Source organism: Chrysemys picta, chromosome 1, assembly GCF_011386835.1.
Source record: "Chrysemys picta bellii isolate R12L10 chromosome 1, ASM1138683v2, whole genome shotgun sequence".
In the NCBI taxonomy this organism is placed as follows: Eukaryota; Metazoa; Chordata; order Testudines; family Emydidae; genus Chrysemys; species Chrysemys picta.
This window is the reverse complement of record NC_088791.1, coordinates 261106147-261123568: the sequence shown is the minus strand read 5'-3', so window position 1 is coordinate 261123568 and position 17422 is coordinate 261106147. Positions and strand designations below refer to the sequence as shown.

The following is a 17422-nucleotide window of genomic DNA, read 5'->3' as shown; positions in this document are numbered from 1 at the left end:
TTTTGACTCTGAATATGCTACCATATACCCTGTGTTTGGAGGTTAATTAACACTTTTCCTTTTCTCCTTTATATCTGGAAAATTCTTTATAGCTTGATTGTTTTTTAATTGTCCCGGCTTTTAAAATGGTGGAGTCAGTAAGGTAGGAAGGAAAATAAGAGGGATAAAACAAAGGACTGAGCTGTTTTTAGGCATCTTTGCAGTAATCTTCTTTGCTTGGAAAAGAATGTAAAGAAGATTTTATATCATACCAGATTATATACAGTACAACATATTCCTAATCGTGTACATTCCAGAAAGCATACCAATGTTTATATTTATTTCTAAGGAAAACTGATCCTCATGCAGTACTCAGAGAGGTCCTGTATAATATCACATTAATTTCCTAGCACCTGTCTGAACAGGGAGCTAGGTATCTAGAAGGTAGATGTCATACAAATAAAAAATAAGAGCACCTGATATTATGGCATTATGGTATCTTCAACATTCATTGATCATACAAAGATCTTTGTGAATTTAAAAATAGATTTTTTGTGGAATTTTGCCCAAATTGTTCAACATTTAAAAATGCATTGGCCTTCAGTGGGATTGCACCTGGGAGCACAATTTTTTGATAATATTCTTGCATTTTTCAATACATTTCTAAATTGTTTCAGAAAACTAGCAAAAATATTATTTTTAATGTAAAAGTCAACACAAAAATTGCCCTTTGAAATCTGGCCTTTTTTTCTGTAGAAAAGGAATTGATATTAATTTTGTTCATAAAATGTGCCTACCTTAGCAAAAATGTCAATGAAAACTCATATTTGAGTTCATATGAAATACAAAAAAGCCTTCAATTTTGTTATGAATACTTTGCTTGCTTCCAGGCTGATTTCTTAGGCAGTACAATTTCAAAGAGCGTCTATGGTCCATTGCTACCAGTTGTTCTCACTCTGTCTGAGCACTGCCACTGGACAACTCAGCAGCACCTGGGCACTTTCGCTTATCCATTCAACTGCCATGATATTTAAAATTCAGAGTTGTAAGTGTGATGCTGGCAGGCCAGCAGGTCAGAACCATAGGCCAATTCACTTGTGTGTGAATATCAAAGAAATGTTGAGTGTACTAGTATTCATAGACTAATTCACTTGTGTGTTAAATGGTATTATCTTCACTTATCTATAACCTGTTGATTGCTATAGCATTACATTATTTATATCTCTGTACTTAATTAACCATAGATCGAAGGTGTGTATTAGTATTACGATGAGAATTTACTTGATGTGTAAACTTCATGAAAACTAATGAAAGGTTGTTGTATTACAATTTGCATTGCGTATATCCCTGTAATTATGTTTACCCATCAAATGTGATTGGAGCCTTGGAAATGTAAATGAAGAAGAATGCTAACGTCAAAGCAGGGGTCATTGTGTTCAACAATGGAAATTCACACACCCAGTCTGCATTTAGTCAACAAAGGAGAAGCCCATGCTCTGAATGCAAACACTTGCCAGGTGGCTTTCCGTGGAAAGGAGCTATAAGAATGGATACAGGGAACAATCTTGTATCTCTGAACAATTTGGACACTCACAGGGAAGCATTTCAGATGCAAGACAGAGATCCCCATAGTTATTTTGGGTAACCATGAGAGACTTATGGAAAACTAGCATATTACTACATTTCTACTATCATTTTGGACTTACAAACTTAGACTCACCTGTTAATGTATTTTACCTGCTTTAAACTTTCAATAACGCTCATTAATTTTTTTAGCTAATAAACCTTTAGTTAGTTTACTAAAGAATTGGCTGCCAGAGTTATCTTTGGTAAGTAAGATCCAGAGTACCAGTTGACCTAGGGGAAAATAACTGACCTTTTGGGGTTGGGAGTAACTTGAAATGGTATGATTTTTGGTTTATCACTAACCCCAGTTGTTTGAGTGACAAGAGGGGCCGGAGAGCCTAAGGGGACTGTCTGTGACTCCATGGCAAGACTAATACACCTCTACCCCGATATAACGTGACCCGATATAACACGAATTCGGATATAATGCGGTAAAGCAGCTCTCCGGGGGCGGGGGGGGCGCGCACTCCGGTAGATCAAAGCAAGTTCGATATAACGCGGTTTCACCTATAACGTGGTAAGATTTTTTGGCTCCCGAGGACAGCGTTATATTGGGGTAGAGGTGTATAATGATCCAGGAGTTCACACTTGTTACTGACTTGGTGAAATCTAATTATAGAGTATATCACCAGTTTGGGGTGTCTGCCCTTTTTTCTGACAGTCTGATCTGAGATTGGCACTTGTAGTTGTGAGCCACTCCAGAAAGTGTCACAGTAAGTCTCCAGAATTTTTTCTCTCAGTTTCATAAAATGAACTGAAGGTTTTGATTAATTTAAAAACAACTACTGTGGCTTATATTTAACATTGTATTGCCAGTTCCCAGTTTTAAAACCCCTTTCCCACTCACCCCAGTATCCTATAAATAAATCTTTCACCCAGTAAGAGCATATGAAGTCTTCAGTTATAGGAGTGATTTTCACCCTCTACCTCTGAAAATTTCTACAGTGGAAATGAAACCTTGGTGTGGTAAGTTATACTGTAGATGTTGCTGTCTTCCAGGTCTGTTTTCTTGGGCCTGATTCTGCAATGTGTGCAAATTTCTATTATGTTACATGGGGGAACTTCTTCCTGCGTGATCATGGCCCCACAGCAGTTATATCCCACTGGAAAAATGGAAGTGTCAACTAAAAGAAAAATACAGAAAATAGAGTTTTCCCTGCAGCTGCCCTAGAGCCATTGAACTTGCTTCTGGAAGAGAACAGGATGACAATGAACCTTGCAGAAATGAAAAACTAATGTCTTTGCTCTAGTGTTCTTTCAATAATCATACAGTAAAAAGAAAACACACAGCCTCCCCCCCTTCCCCCCAAAAACCCTCTTTCCCTACAAGATGAGGCGAGGTGGGATGGAGGGAGAGATCATGCATTCACTTTGATAAATTTCTGATGTGCTGAGATAGCAGAACGATGGCACGATATCAAAACCTAGAGTGGCAGACCCTGTTCATATTACCTGGTATATAATTGCTTTTTTTGGAAATTCAGCAGAGATTAGTCAGTGGATTCATCAAATTAATTATAAAATTCCATGTAAAATAACATTGCCCCTTTGCTGAGCCACAGCTGATTTCTGGGCCTTACAGGTCAGCTTCCCATTGGAGCAGAAGTTGGTGACGAAGATTTGGGATTTATTCTGAGTGTAATTTGTTTGTACATAGAGTGTATAGTTTCCTTGAACAGGGGAGCCCACAAACAACATACAGGCAATCCACTGATACAAAAACCTCAAATAAAACATCATTGATCAAATAAAACATCAAGAAGCAGCTCTCTTGGACACTCTTGGAATCTCAGTGCTTAAATACACTATTCCCTTCTCAACAGCTGGGCTTCTCACCTGGGGGGAGCCTCTTGCCCCAAAGCAGTTTATTTAAACAGCACATGACTTCAGAAGAGTGAGTCTGGACATCAGCCTCTAGCCCTTTGTTTGCAGCATTGTTATGTAAAGAAAAGGAATCTTGGAAAAGGTTGACTGCATAGATGAAGGGTGCCTTAACCCACAGTGAATACAGTGAGAGTATCTGAGTGTCTATCGATCTCAAATCAGAACATGCATGACATTAACATGTCTTTTTTTATCCTAGTTATCCTTAAATTGTAAAGTGAAACACCCAAAAGTCAGGAAATGATAAGGTGAAGATTCCCTGCACAACCTTAACTCTGCCCTCTTGTGCACATGGATTATGATACAGTTTTAAATTCATTATCACATTATTTTTCCAACTGGGCCCCTAAGATGTTCAGCGCTCAAGATGAATGGTACTCAGCAAATGAAGCAGCACTTCAATAGTTTGTTTTCTCCTTATTGTTTAGTGGCCCCAGGCCTCTCTTTTTGCACATCATAAAATTAGCTTGGCCACATGGGAGCAGGGTTTATGTGGCACGGGAAATGAAAACTGACTGTTTCTTTGTTTTCCATTTACATTTTTATTAAAATGTTATATGAATTGATTTTAACCCATTTCAATATAGAAAAAAAATTAGAAACAAACTTAAAAAAATCAGTGTGATACAACAGCAGAAAAAGAAGTTGAATTAAAAACAAAATACTGCAAGCAGTTTGTCAAAGGAACAGATTTTGTTTGCTGTTAACAATATTTGAAAGAAAACAAGATCATGGTGAACTTGGACTTGTAGCTGCTTTGCATACTCATTATTATTAGCAGTGATCCATGTTACAACATTACCTGTGCTTAGTTAGGAGTATGCCTGAGTCAAGCTGTCACAGAAACTGTATTTAGTGCTCTTCCATGACCTCTGCATTTTAAACAATTTTACTGTGATTTTCTCCTTTGTATTTTTACATTTGGTTCAAATCATTTTTCTGTGGGTTGAAGGATTCAAGGCTATTAGATTGACGGGGACCATGTCCTGTTTGGTATGTTGCGAGCAGTTTGACCATCCTGTAGAGCAATCAGGAAGGGAATCTGGTTGGGTGGAGGAAAGGGTGTTGTAATATTTGTGACTCCCTCATGGCTTTTGCCTTTGTCCTTTGACTAAGCTGTGGCTTTTGAGACCTGTCAGACCCTTTCCATAATACATATAGGACTTGTCTAGGCTAGGATTTGGAAGGTGTTAGTTTACACTTATTAGCCTATTGTAGACAAGATAATGTATCTTTAACGCTGTTTAGCTCAGCTCAGCTGGGGGGTTCCTATTTCTGTGTGAAGTGGTGTGCTGTCAAAGCACAGTACTCTCCCCACCTCTGCAGGGCCTCAGGGTGGGCTAAAGGAGGTGGCTCTGTCTTCCCTTCTCCCTAACTTGGAGGTTTGTGTGGTGGTGGAAGAGCTCTTGATAAAATACTACAGTATTCTATAGCAGGGGTTCCCAAACTGTGGGATGTGTACCGCCACCGGTGGTACATGAGCCTGATGTTCTACCAATTGACTTCACAATGTTTTTTTATGGCAGTGGTACATGAACTAATAAAGTTTGGGAGTTGCTGTTTCATAGTAATCATACTAAATACTGCAGTAGCATTCTTGTAAGACGTAGTGTTTTGGATTACTGCTATAAAATACTATAATACATTTACTGAGGGTGCTTTTCCTTCCTTTCCCGGCCCAGAGATTGGATTGGCCTGGCAGGGGATTCCTCCTGGGTCTACTGCGGCTACTCCTGTGTTAGGGAGGGATTGTGGTGTTCTCATGCCAAGTCCTGGGGTTGAGTTCCTTGCATTGGTGGTTCTCTTTTCCCACCCTACTAACTAAGTCTAAGCACTTGGAGTAGGTTTTTTTTTTTTTCCCTTTCTTCTTCTATTGCCCTTGGAAGATGATTTCCAGGCTCTTTCTTGATCCTGCCTTGCTCCACCCCCTGGCTCTGATATATAACCAAATACAGATCTAGTGTAAATGGCTCCCATACTTTTGAAGAGAATGGAGTTGCACTCGCTTACCTCAAGTCTGCGTTGAGTACCAGATATTTTTAAAGGTTAGACTAATGTGAATTTAACCTTTGGGCCATATTCAACCCATGTAAATCCACAGAAGTCAAGACTTATGCCAGGGATGAATTTGGGCCCAATAATAATATGTTATATATTAGCTCTGGTGTCATTTTTAAAACACCTAACAGGTTGGTGATTTGCAATCCTGGGGTTGGTTAGCTGTGGTAAGGGGAGACGTTTATTGCATGGTGTCCTTTTCCTTCCCGTCTCCTGTGCCCGGAGATCCATTCCAGGTTTTCCTTTTCGCTCTGCTTCTCTATTTCGCCTATGCAATGTGTAGCACGTTTCTCTCTCTCTCTCTCTCTCTCTCTCTCTGTGTCTCTTTCCCTCAATCACTGTGTCTGTCTCCAGGATTTTTCCCTTCCTACTTCAGGAGGCTGCTCCTGCAGGCTCCGTCCGCGTGTGTGAAGCAGAGGTTCCCCTGGATCCCGTAAATACAACCCTATATGGACTCTCACCCACCCACACAGAGTAACACCACCAGAGGCGCGCGCGCACACACACACTCACACACACTTGTGCATTCTCCAGTCCATCCCCACACGGGCAGACAGGGAGTGAGGGCTCGCCAGCCTCACACAGGCAGGCACAGCTCAGTGGCTCCAGGATTTTGCTGCCCCTGTCTCGGGACTCCGATCCGCAGCAGCCAGCCAGACCTGTGTGTGTCGCGGAGGGGTTGTTCGAACTGGGAAAGAAGAAGCGGGCGGGGGGCGGCCGCTGCTGCTCCTGACCGCTAGTGTGTGTGCGCACATCTCCCCTTCGGCTTATAAAAGTTTGCCTCAGCAAGCCGGGGGGCTCCTCGCTCCCCCTCTGCTGGGGGACCCCGTCTGCTCCTCACCCTGGAGGCACCTCGGCTCTGTTCGCAGCGGGTGAAGGTGGGACCGTTCCCCGGGATTTATTGAGCTGGATTTGCATTTTGCACCATGTCTTCTTGGATCGCGGCTCCGCTGGTGGCTTTAACCGGGCTGCTGCTGTCACTTTCGGCCGGGGCTGATGTGAAGGCTCGGAGCTGCAGTGAGGTGCGGCAGGCGTATAGTGCCAAAGGCTTCAGCCTGGTCAATATACCCTTTCAGGAAATAGCAGGTAAGGACCAAGGGTGGGCGGGATGGGATGGAGGGGGAGGATGTGGCGAGGAAATGTGTCTACGTGTGGTTACAGCATCCCACCAGCTTCTCCTTCCTCTTTCCCTTCTGGATTAGTTGAAATGTTGTTCACTTTTGCCTGGTCTCTCTCCTGCCCCCCCGGGCTCCTTACCCGGGAGCAGGGGTCAGCTTTTCTCACAGCCCTGCACGCTGGGCGGCTGGGGTCGGGAGCCGGGGCTATGAATTGCCTCATTGTGTGTACACAGTGAATTTGGTCTGTCTTTTTTTTTTTTTTTTGCTCGGGACAGTGACAGTGACGGGACCCTCCAGGAAAGCGCGCGCCAGAGGAGGGGCAGGCTCTGGGAGGGAGGGAGCGCTCAGCGCCCCAGCCGCGATTACACGGGTGGCCTTTGGAAACTTCTTAGAGTTGCTGCTGGGTTATTAAAGCCAGCGAGCCGTCCTGATGGTGGGTCCTGCCTCCACTGCCCGGTCCTGCGGGGAGACAAGTTTGCCCTTTGCCAGTGGGGGCCTCGCGGGGATGGGGTTCTCCCCACTGCCACCGGCGGGCTCCTCTGCCTGCAGTTTGGATCAAATTCTGGTTCGCTAGAGGATCTGCACATACATTTGGGTTTTACGTGAGGCAAGAATTTACAAACACAGTGAAAGCGACTCGTCTCATTATAAACATGACTCCGGTTAATCGAGTCTCAGCACAGACTCCCACGAGCGAGCACTGAAATCAGCCCCATCCACCAGATTCCTCCACCCCCAACCAAGAAAAGGAGGGGAACCTGGGCAGCAGCAGCTGCTGGGGAGAGTTTCCCTGCTGTTCTGAAACATTGTTACAACAGGTTCATTTCAACCCTTCTTTCTAAAACAGGGATTTTTTTTCAGTTTATTTGCCAGATTTTAGCTCCAACCATATATTCATTGCATCTCTAGGACTGACTGAATAAAAACGTGTCCGGGAAGGAGAATCTTTTGGCAATCGGAGAGTAGAGCAAAAGAGAGGCAGGGGGATGACTCGGAAATGCACGGACTTGGGCTGCTCAAGCCCTCCGGAGAGTAATCCGCTTTGCGAACTCCTAACACTTTGCTGGTTGATTCTCCTGTTTGCGCCGTGAATTGGGCACTCCGTGGTTTGTTTCCTCGCTTTTTTAAAAGTTGGAAGCAGTGAATTTTTCTCTCTTTGGATTAAATAATGCCAGTGCTGCTTACTGTTTATTATCTGGCTCTTTATCATCATGATGTAAACAGTGTGGTGCAAACATCTAAAGATCTTAAACGTGCCAATCTATAGAACAGGAATGCTGTTCCACAATATCGATACATAAGGGTCCTCCAGATCCCCAGGTGTAAATGAACATAGCTCCACTGAGTTCCCTGGAGCCATAATTAAGAGGCACACCAGGTGAGGATCTGCCCCATTGACACATTTTGGACAGGGACGGGAGAGTGAGGGGCCTATGCTTATGGCAATTCAGAGACCCTCTCTTCCTCCAGCTCAAGCTCTTGCTCTGCTTTCTGTGCTCCTTTTGGATTTCTTCTCGAATTGCTAATCAATTATATGAGAGCTCTTCTGTGAGCCACATGCCCTCCGAGTTTCTCAGTCATGCTTTCCCTTCACTTACGGTAATTTTCTTCTCTCAGATTGACAGTGACAGGTCTAAAAATCCTAGTGAATTTCAAACTTTTAATGGCTTTGAGTAGATAGTTCTTGTTTTCAGCTCACCCAGAAGTGTTAGTTTCTTCTCCACTTTTTATTTTTTAAATCAATTAAGAGTGGCCATGCAGTTTTTTAAATATCTTCTTTAAGTGTCAATTGAGCTTACAAGTTTCTATTAGTAAGTACTGATACCTAATGATTGGTTGCTAGTCAAATATTCATAAATAATCATAGTTAAAGCCATGATTTCTCTTATCTCCTCTTTTATGCTTGTGGAATACAAAATTGATGCAGCTGTATATGTTATTTTTCCTAAGCATCCTAACTTTAAAATGCAGTTGGCTTTCCTTAATGTTTAACTATTTTGAATCTGGGTGAGATGATACTTTTAAGCAGCTTACTTGTAGACTGTGGTATACTTGATTGTTGGGAAGACTGTGATTATATTGTGTTTAGGTAATGTATTTAGCAGTATGCGGTTTTGCACATGCTGCTGAGTGCTTTTGTAATAATTGCTTGGGAAGGCTACCCTGTTGTTAAATGGAATGCTATCTATTTGTCATTAGATCTAATTATTATAAGTATTTAATTACAACAGCCAACATAAGGATTTTATGGTGCTTGGTTTGCTTGTTTATTTTCCTTTCTGGTCCTTTTTTGACTTACATGAACTATAATTGCTGGTCAGTGAAACAATCTATTGCAGCATTAGTGTGTCAAGGTGCATCAGATTTCATACATTTGAGTAACTGCTTTATTTTCAAAGGAATTCAATGTTGATCATTTGATAGTCTGACTGAAAAGTAAATGATGCATAGTTTTATTTGTGTTTTTGGAGTTTAATATAGTTACACTTTAACTTTTGTTTTTTAAGAAGCTACCTTTTCTACGTTGGACTATTTGAACACATATATTAATGCTAAGCTTGTGTAAATAAGATAGGTACCAGACATGGAGGAACCCAAGTTAAAATCACTTGCAAAACAAAATTTGTTGAATACCAGCACACCTTATATACATAAATTAATATTAATACACCATTGTTATTGGGATTTGCTTCTTGTAGTAAACCTGCCCCCACCCCCAGACAAGACTTTTTAGATAAGCTCTGTTCACACTAATACTTCTCTTATTATTTTTAAAAGTTTTGGGGAAAATATGTTTTTTTCATAATATTTCTAGTGTTACATATGCACTGTAAGACTGTTTTTTCAGTACAGTATTTTGATACAAATGAAATATGTGTTAAAGTCAATGATAATGTGATTATAATGAGTATATTTATTTGCAATTATATTGTAGGCTCTTATTTTAGTGCTAAAGTGTTCAATGCGACTTGTGCAGTACCTATCAAATGTAGTGACTGACCCTACAATCCTAAATATCCTGGGTTTTTGGGGATGTTGCTCATTGAATTCCAGTGCTGCAAACTACTTTTGAGTATTGCACAGAGAGGTATTTTCAAGCACTTAGGGTCAAACACTGGTCTTGTGACAAACTTTGCCTGGGAGTGTCTTGGTGGAAGAATCCTTACTCATGTGTTATCACAGAAAGCAATATTGCAATACATATAATATTGATACAGATTTTCTTCCAGACATCGATATCCCTGGCACAGCTGACAGTAGCTTCAGGATCTACTCAAGGATACCACAGTAAAACCTGTCCTCTTGTAAAACTGCTAGTGAATGAATTCCATCTCTCATAGATGCGATGAGAACATTACATCAGAGTGTCACAAAATAACCTTTGTGTAAAAATATTGAAAGAATAATGAATTTGTCTATTTAAATGATGGTGTCACAAATACAATAAAATTATTGTATGTACAGAGTACACTTCTTCAGGCTTCTTGTGAAGGATGGTGTTATTGTGTGTGTGTGTGTGTGTGTGTGTGTGTATGTAAGAATATCAGAATCTGACCCTTTAAGATATTTTATATGAAAGTGAAATGTCATAGTAAAAAAATCTGTCAACAATACTTGTTAAATTCAAACCACGATTTCAGTAACTTTAAGCATCTGACTTAAGGCAATGAAAACTGAAAGTTCAAAGTTAAAATTGGAGCATGTCCTTAACTCACACTGTTCAGAATAAAATGCTCCACAATTTAAAAGCCAAGGTGGTGTCTGAATTATGCTTTTTCTATTTAAATGAGATCCTTAGTCTTATTTAAACCTCTTTGTTCAGTTCCCTTGTTTACTTAAAAAACGAAGTATTTTATAGCAACATTTGAAATACAGATTGTTTACCAAAGAGATCAGGATGTCTGTTTTGGAGTAAATCTTGAATAACTGAGTAATTACAGTGCTCCTTGGAAAAATTATTGAAAGGTTTGGAGTTCTAAATATCACTTCAAAAGTCTGTAAGTCTGTTCTCCTGTGGAAATGAAGAGCAGGATAAGATTCAGTCAGCCAAGAGGCACTACAGTGAAATTAGTCAGAGCAGAATCAAGCCCTTTATTTTGAAGGTCAGGAGTCTCCTGAAGTTAATTTTGACAAAGTGTCTTTACAATGGCGAGATAGGGAGCACTGGATTAAAGAAAAAAAAGCCCCTTCACCACCCAAAAGAAAACAAACAACTCCAGCTTGTTGTAGGCCCTAAAACAATAATTAAAACTACTGCATAATCATTCATGTAATTGAGATATTAATTTGTCAGAAGCACCCAAAAAGCTTTTTCTTAGTGTTTCCCCCTCCTTACTTATCCTTAGAATACAATGACTGGTTGCCAGAAGACCATTGGGAAAGCCTGGTGGTCAAACTAGTGTCAAGCAACTTATTATTTAGTTGTAAGTTCTATTGCCATCTCCATTGAAGTCAATGGGAACTCTGTGAGCAGAGTGGCTGTATAACTGGACACAAAGGGAGATTGAAAAAGGCTAAGGACCTGCTTCAGATCTCTGAACAGTACAAATCAGAAGTAATGACTGAAATCAGTGCAGTTATACTGTTGTAATTTTGTGAAATCAATATTGGGCCCTTAGAGATTAATGCATCCTTGAACTGTGCTCAGTGCAAAGACTGAAGTGGGGATGGGATTTTATGTGATCTTTGCACTGCCCCTGTGCTAGAGCTGCCATAGCCTGGTTTAGCCCTGGTGCAAGTTAGAATAGCCTTGTGGGCTGCCCTAACTTGTGTCTAGCTCATGATCCCCATGAACCATTCCAATAGCCAGGACATAAAATAATGCTGTTGTCACACCTTCCCACTTTGGTAATGCCCCGGCTGATTACCTGTTCTGGAGGCTTCTTTAGGGGGTGGGGAGTGCCTGCTATTCTGACTGCAGCAGCTGGGAATACCCAGTGGAGGAACTATTATGGCAGCTTTACAACCACTTAATGCCAGCAGATCCTGTGTGAAGTGGCCACAGGTCAACCATTAATTGAGTCCTTAGGTTATGTCTACACGTCAGTGCAAACCCAGCGTTCAAACTCAGGCTGAAGCCTAACCTTGCTTCCATCTACACACAATTCATGATAACCCAGGGCTTGGACCCAGGGTCCCAGGACCCCATGGTGGTGGAGAGTCCAAGCCTGAATCAAGCCAGGACCCAGGGCAAGCCCTATTGCTTTGCAATATAGAGGGAGCCCCACTGGACTTGTGCTCTGGGAGTCCACTAAAAGTATTTCTCAGTCGCATAGGCTGACTTTCTTTGTCTTCTGGCCAGTCAAACTTGGTGGACAGTCAAGTTTTCCCACACTGTACCATGAACAAAGAGCCGGAGCAGCCACATTTTAGGAGGGTGGTAGGAAGTCTGGGATACAAGTAGTTGGACTTGAGCCTGCATAATACAGTGTAGACACTGGCGACCCAGGCTCGGATTTGGGTTCAATTATTTCTAACCTGGGGTTACAAAAATGAATGTAGATGCTCAAGCCCGAGGTTAACAAACTTGCATGTGTTAACTTGAGTTCTACTAACCGTGGGCTTACACTGAGGTATATTCTGCAATAAAAGACTTGTGGCTGTGGGGCTATAAAATTGAAATATAGATGCTGAGGCTGGAGCTTGGGCTGTGAGATCCCATGAGGCAGAAAGGTCCAAGAACCCAGGTTCCAGCCCAAGTCTGTTCGTCTACACTGCAATTTTATAGCCCTGCACCCCTAGTCTGCTGACCTGGGCCAGCAGTGGCTGTGCCACGACTCTTTTATCATAGTGTAAGTGTACCCTGAGTGTCATTCTGTCCACTATTCCATATTGTTTTTACATTGACAAATAGCGAGAAGATATTATATAACAGGGGTCGATAACCTTTGGCATTCGGCTTGCCAGGGTAAGAACCCTGGCGGGTTGGGCCGGTTTGTTTACCTGCCGCGTCCGCGGGTTCGGCTGATCGCGGCTCCCACTGGCCGCGGTTTGCCGCTCCAGGCCAATGGGGGCTGCGGGAAGTGGAACAGGCCGAGGGATGTGGGAGCCGCAATCGGCCGAACCTGCGGATGCGACAGATAAACAAACTGATCCGGCGCGCCAGGGTGCTTACCTTGGCGAGCTGTGTGCCAAAGGTTGCCGATCCCTGTTATATACTGAACCCAGAAAAATGGAATAGTTCTGAATGCTTGTTGGATAACTATATAATTGCTTTTTTTAAAGAGAACTAATTACCAAGTAGTACAGAATGAAATCAGTGGGACTACTCACTACATACTGATAAGCATGTGCATAAGTCTTCTCATGATCAGGGCCAAAGCCCTTATAGGCCATGATCTTGCAGTCACATATGTACATGCTTAATGTTACATACATAAGCAATCCCATTGAACTGAGTGGTATTACTCACTTGATGATTGCCTCTGAAGCAGCTGGCATTGGCCACTGTTGGAAGACAGGATACTGGACTAGATGGACCAATATGACCGTTTTTATGTTCTTATGTACTTGTGTTCATAATGTTAAACACTTATGTAAAGCCAAGTTACCATCTGTATTAATTTTTTAAACCATCCTTTAAACAGGCCAAAATTGTGTTTATGTTCATTTGTTTCATTTAACTCTTAAAAATTGTTTTTGGACTGCGAACTTAAACTTTAAATCCCAAGTTCTGGATTTCCAGAGCATGATTTTTATGGTGGAATTCTAAATCCTGAAAAGAGGGATTTAAAATGGAGATGTCAGTAGCAGTGCTATAATAATTAGTGTAACACTGAACCTCAGTACCTTGTACTATTGTACTGTAGTTATTTTTTACTTTCTGTTTACATTCAGATTTACAATTGAAGAACACATATAAAGCTACAGTACTCTTACATTACTAAGTGGCAATGTGTTAAACTGTTTTACTGCTACTTTAGTACTTATTTCATCATATGGTATCTTATACTGTTCAGAGACTTGGTGGTGGTCAGACACCAAAGTGGTCATGCACTGTGTTAAAAGCTCAGGCCATTCTTTTTATATGACTGCAATAAAGAATATATGCATTTCATTAATATTATGACTTGGCTCTCATAAAAGGTCGGTTTCAGCTGAATGTACTGTTACTTGCAAATGGCAAATCTTATAACAAGTGATCAACAATAAAAGCTTTTCTAGATAATTTGTCTTAAAAATTACCACCTGCTATTTCTTTTGAATGACTTGAGGATCTTGCCATATCACTTAGAGATCACTGGTTTATTCTGAATGATATATGTTAGAAAACTATGCATACTAATCTTTCTTTCTACTTAGTAAAGTAAAAATGTATAATTATGTTAATGTTTCCAGTTGAAATAAGAGGCTTGGTACTTAAAACTCCATTACAGTGCCAAAGTATCTACACTCATATTACCAGCAAAATGAAATTACATTTTCAATGAACTATGACTTTGTGATACCCTTCATACCTGGTTAATGGTCCTATCTCTCTGGAAAAGGAACGTTCAGCTTAGAATAGTGACCATTTGTACTACCAAGCATAATGATTTTAGCAGTTTAAAAATATATGTCTACACTTACTCCTAAGCACTGCATGTCAAGGCTAGTGTTTAAGAGCAGGATAGCTATGCTAAACTGGCGAATACATTACAAGATGCCCAAGGAATTGAAAATGTACTGCAGATAGGAACAAAACATATACATGGTAAGATTCTTGAATTTATAGTTTTCTAAATGTAAGACTTTAAACCTGTGGAATTAAAGTTAATTTCCTTTGCAGTTTAATGCTACAGAGTTCCTTCAAGCACACCAGAAAACTCAGAGTTATTTCTAAGAAAACGGAATCTCTTTTTAGCCCTTGGTAATAGAGTAAAACTGTTGTTAAGACCACCAGCCCTCTGAAGTGCAGTTTATTTTCACTAACATGACCTTTTACTTCAAGCAAAGTAAAACAGTGCTTTATTTCCTTGAAAGATTTTGAAATACTGTTATTTGGAAGAAAGAGCATTCTAGGCAATTACTGTAATTCTAAACACAATAGATGCAAACAAAACCAAGAGTATTACAGATCCTACCCTGCTCAGCGTTAACTCCTACTGCTAACTACACTCATAGTAGTAATTCAGACTTTATATTACACATCACAGACCCTGTCTCCTGTGAGCTAAGTTAGAAAGTTATTAATAGTACCTGAACTTGCTGCTTAGAGCCTTTGGGAAACATTCCCTGTTAATCTGCTGTAGGTACTACATGTGCCCAGAAGGAGGCTCTACTGTGTAACTTCATCCTATAGAGAGAATACCTCAAGCTACATTTTAGCCCAGTTATTGTGGAATTGATTTTCACGGCTCATGACAGAAGCTGTTTTCAGCCCATGAAAAGGAAGTGGCTAAGGCTGATACTCCTAACACAAACAGCAAATTGCTCTATGGCTTTCATAGGCTGCAAGGTCTGTTACCTTAAAGTTCTAATGGCCTTTTAACAGTGTTTCCAGCTGAGCAGCAGATGTAAAAGATACTGAACACTGAGAGCTAGGTTTTTTTTTCCACTCTGAAAGAAACATTTTTACAGACACTGTACTAACAATGGAGCCTAGGACCTGTTCAGTGACCTTTTGAGTTTAAAATAGCAGGACAAGTCTTCTGAAATTAATTGAAATCTTGACTATTTTTTACAGGTGCCTTATAGGGATATTACTGTTTCTTTGGTAAGATGTGGTTAGTGTAATAAAATCTTGTATATGTAATCGTGCCTGTCATCCTGAGTGATCCCAAAGCAATATACAAACCATATATACAGAGCACCAGTGAATTGCAGCCACTTCTGGAATGGAAAGGCAGAAAACAAACAAACAATGGCACACTACTAAGATGGGTATTTACAGACCAGACAGGATCTCCATTTTTGTGGTTACATCACATGCATTAATAAATGGTCTAGAACTCAATTTATCTGCATCAGAAAACTGAAAGGCTGAGTCAATCTAGTCGGCTCCTACAGTTCCAGGGAATCTAGGTATTTCAAACCTGAGGCTTAATCAATTAAGGTATATCCTCCAACTCAGAAGCTAGAGATCAATTTGAATGTATATCTCCTATCTGCTGTAACATCGGGCCAGAATTCAGACTGTATATGGCAATACCATTGGTCATAGTTACCGAGCTCGCTGTCCTTCTGACCCTTTTCAAGGTGTCTCTAAGTGCACCCCAGCAGGTATCAGGCCTCATGCCTTCACCTTTTCTGGAGTGAAATCTTGTGATTCTTGGACTCATAGGCCAAGTCATAGGTTCTTGTACCCTGAGTTCCAACCATGCCTACTAACGGACCCAGTACCTTCTTTCTTTTCGGAGTCTGTAGCTAGTGGTGAATACAGTGACCCGAAACAGCCTTCTTAAACCAATTTTTTTTAACATTAGCAGTAGCAACAAAGCATAACATAAGAGAAAAAGATTATTAAAACAATAAGAGGTAAGCATACATGTCTATCTTACCTAAAATCTAATCATCTTCTTGACGGGGGTCTCTGGTAGGTCTGCTACCTTTGAAGGCTCTGAGTTCTCCTTAGCTCAAAATCCTGCCTCCCCCATTGAGGGAGTGTGATTCTTTAAATCCAAGCAAAGTCTTTGAAGTTCTTTTCCTGGATTTGGATCTGCTCCCCAAAACCAGTTTGGAAAGCTCAACTGGATGTTGGAGGTAGGATTTCAAAGTACATATCTGTTACAGTGCCCAGCAAACACTTAAGGACCATGCATATCAGGATCTGTCGCACATTTCCTGACAATCCTGTTACTGAATTAACTCTACATATGAGCACACAGGAAACATCCTTACAACAATCAAGCAAAGATAACAGAATAATAATTAATAAATTATTACAGACCAGCTCCAAATCCTTCAAACCATTACTTTTCGAATGTGTAGATTTATTATCTGAAAAGTAGTTAATATAAAATCCTGGACTATAAGTAACTTCTGTAACAACCAGATAATCATTGCCCTTTGATTTTGTCATTTAAATACATTTTTTAGTTTATATTCTCCAAAATGAAAAATAGTGTAGAAATTAGGTTGAGCTTCAAGGTGACAAGAGGGGATTTGAAAGTATTTTATAATATGTTGTATACCACTCACAATATTCTTCTAACTGAGCAATTCATATTTATTTCAGGAGCATTATGACAATATTATTCTCATCAGAAGTTTGGAGGTTTCCATAAAACATTAATACTTAAAGTTGCTAGATTTGGATTCAAAACAATCTTTTTGTGCCCTGGATCCAAAATTCATCCATGGTGTGTTGTTGGGACAGTCCTTGTGGCTGTAAAAGATAGTGGCATTGGAATCCCAGGAAGGAACTCTCACAATATTTTGGATGCAGTAGCTGCATTAGAGGAGGGAGCCCGTGGGATGGTTCAGGTGGAAGGGTTAGGACTGCATGTAGGTGTATTGTGGAAAAGGTGCTGATGTTGTGGTGAGGGGACAGTCTTGTGCACATTGGGAGGGCTAGAGGGCCAGGAGTGCTTCTCCTTCCCATCAACTCCTGGGAAAATGTTCATTGTGCAATCACCCTCTTAAAATATATCTTCCCCTCTCCCAGTGCTGAGTGCTGTGTAGAGGGCTGAAGAAAGGGAACACCGAAGAACTGCTGTAAGGCTTGTTAAGGGGTTGGATGAGGGTAAGGGAGAGGGAGCAGAACTTCTTTCCATTCGTGCTGTTGCTCCGACTAGGTCCTAATACTATAGATTTTGCTATTTTTTTCCCAATTAACC

The 17422-nt window shown here is 40.8% G+C and overlaps 1 protein-coding gene across 2 annotated transcripts in view; it reads left to right on the top strand.

The window, feature by feature from the left end:
- The first annotated feature begins 5893 nt into the window (after positions 1-5893).
- Positions 5894-17422, top strand: part of GPC6 (glypican 6) — a 1150448-nt gene continuing 1138919 nt past the window's right edge. Inside the window, exon 1 of one of the 2 annotated variants that reach the window (XM_005305012.5) lies at positions 5894-6633. In XM_005305012.5, the coding sequence (XP_005305069.1) occupies positions 6474-6633 (160 nt within the window). In that variant the 5' untranslated portion in view covers positions 5894-6473. The remainder of the gene's footprint in view (positions 6634-17422) is intronic. The other variant, XM_005305011.5, reaches the window with a different exon arrangement.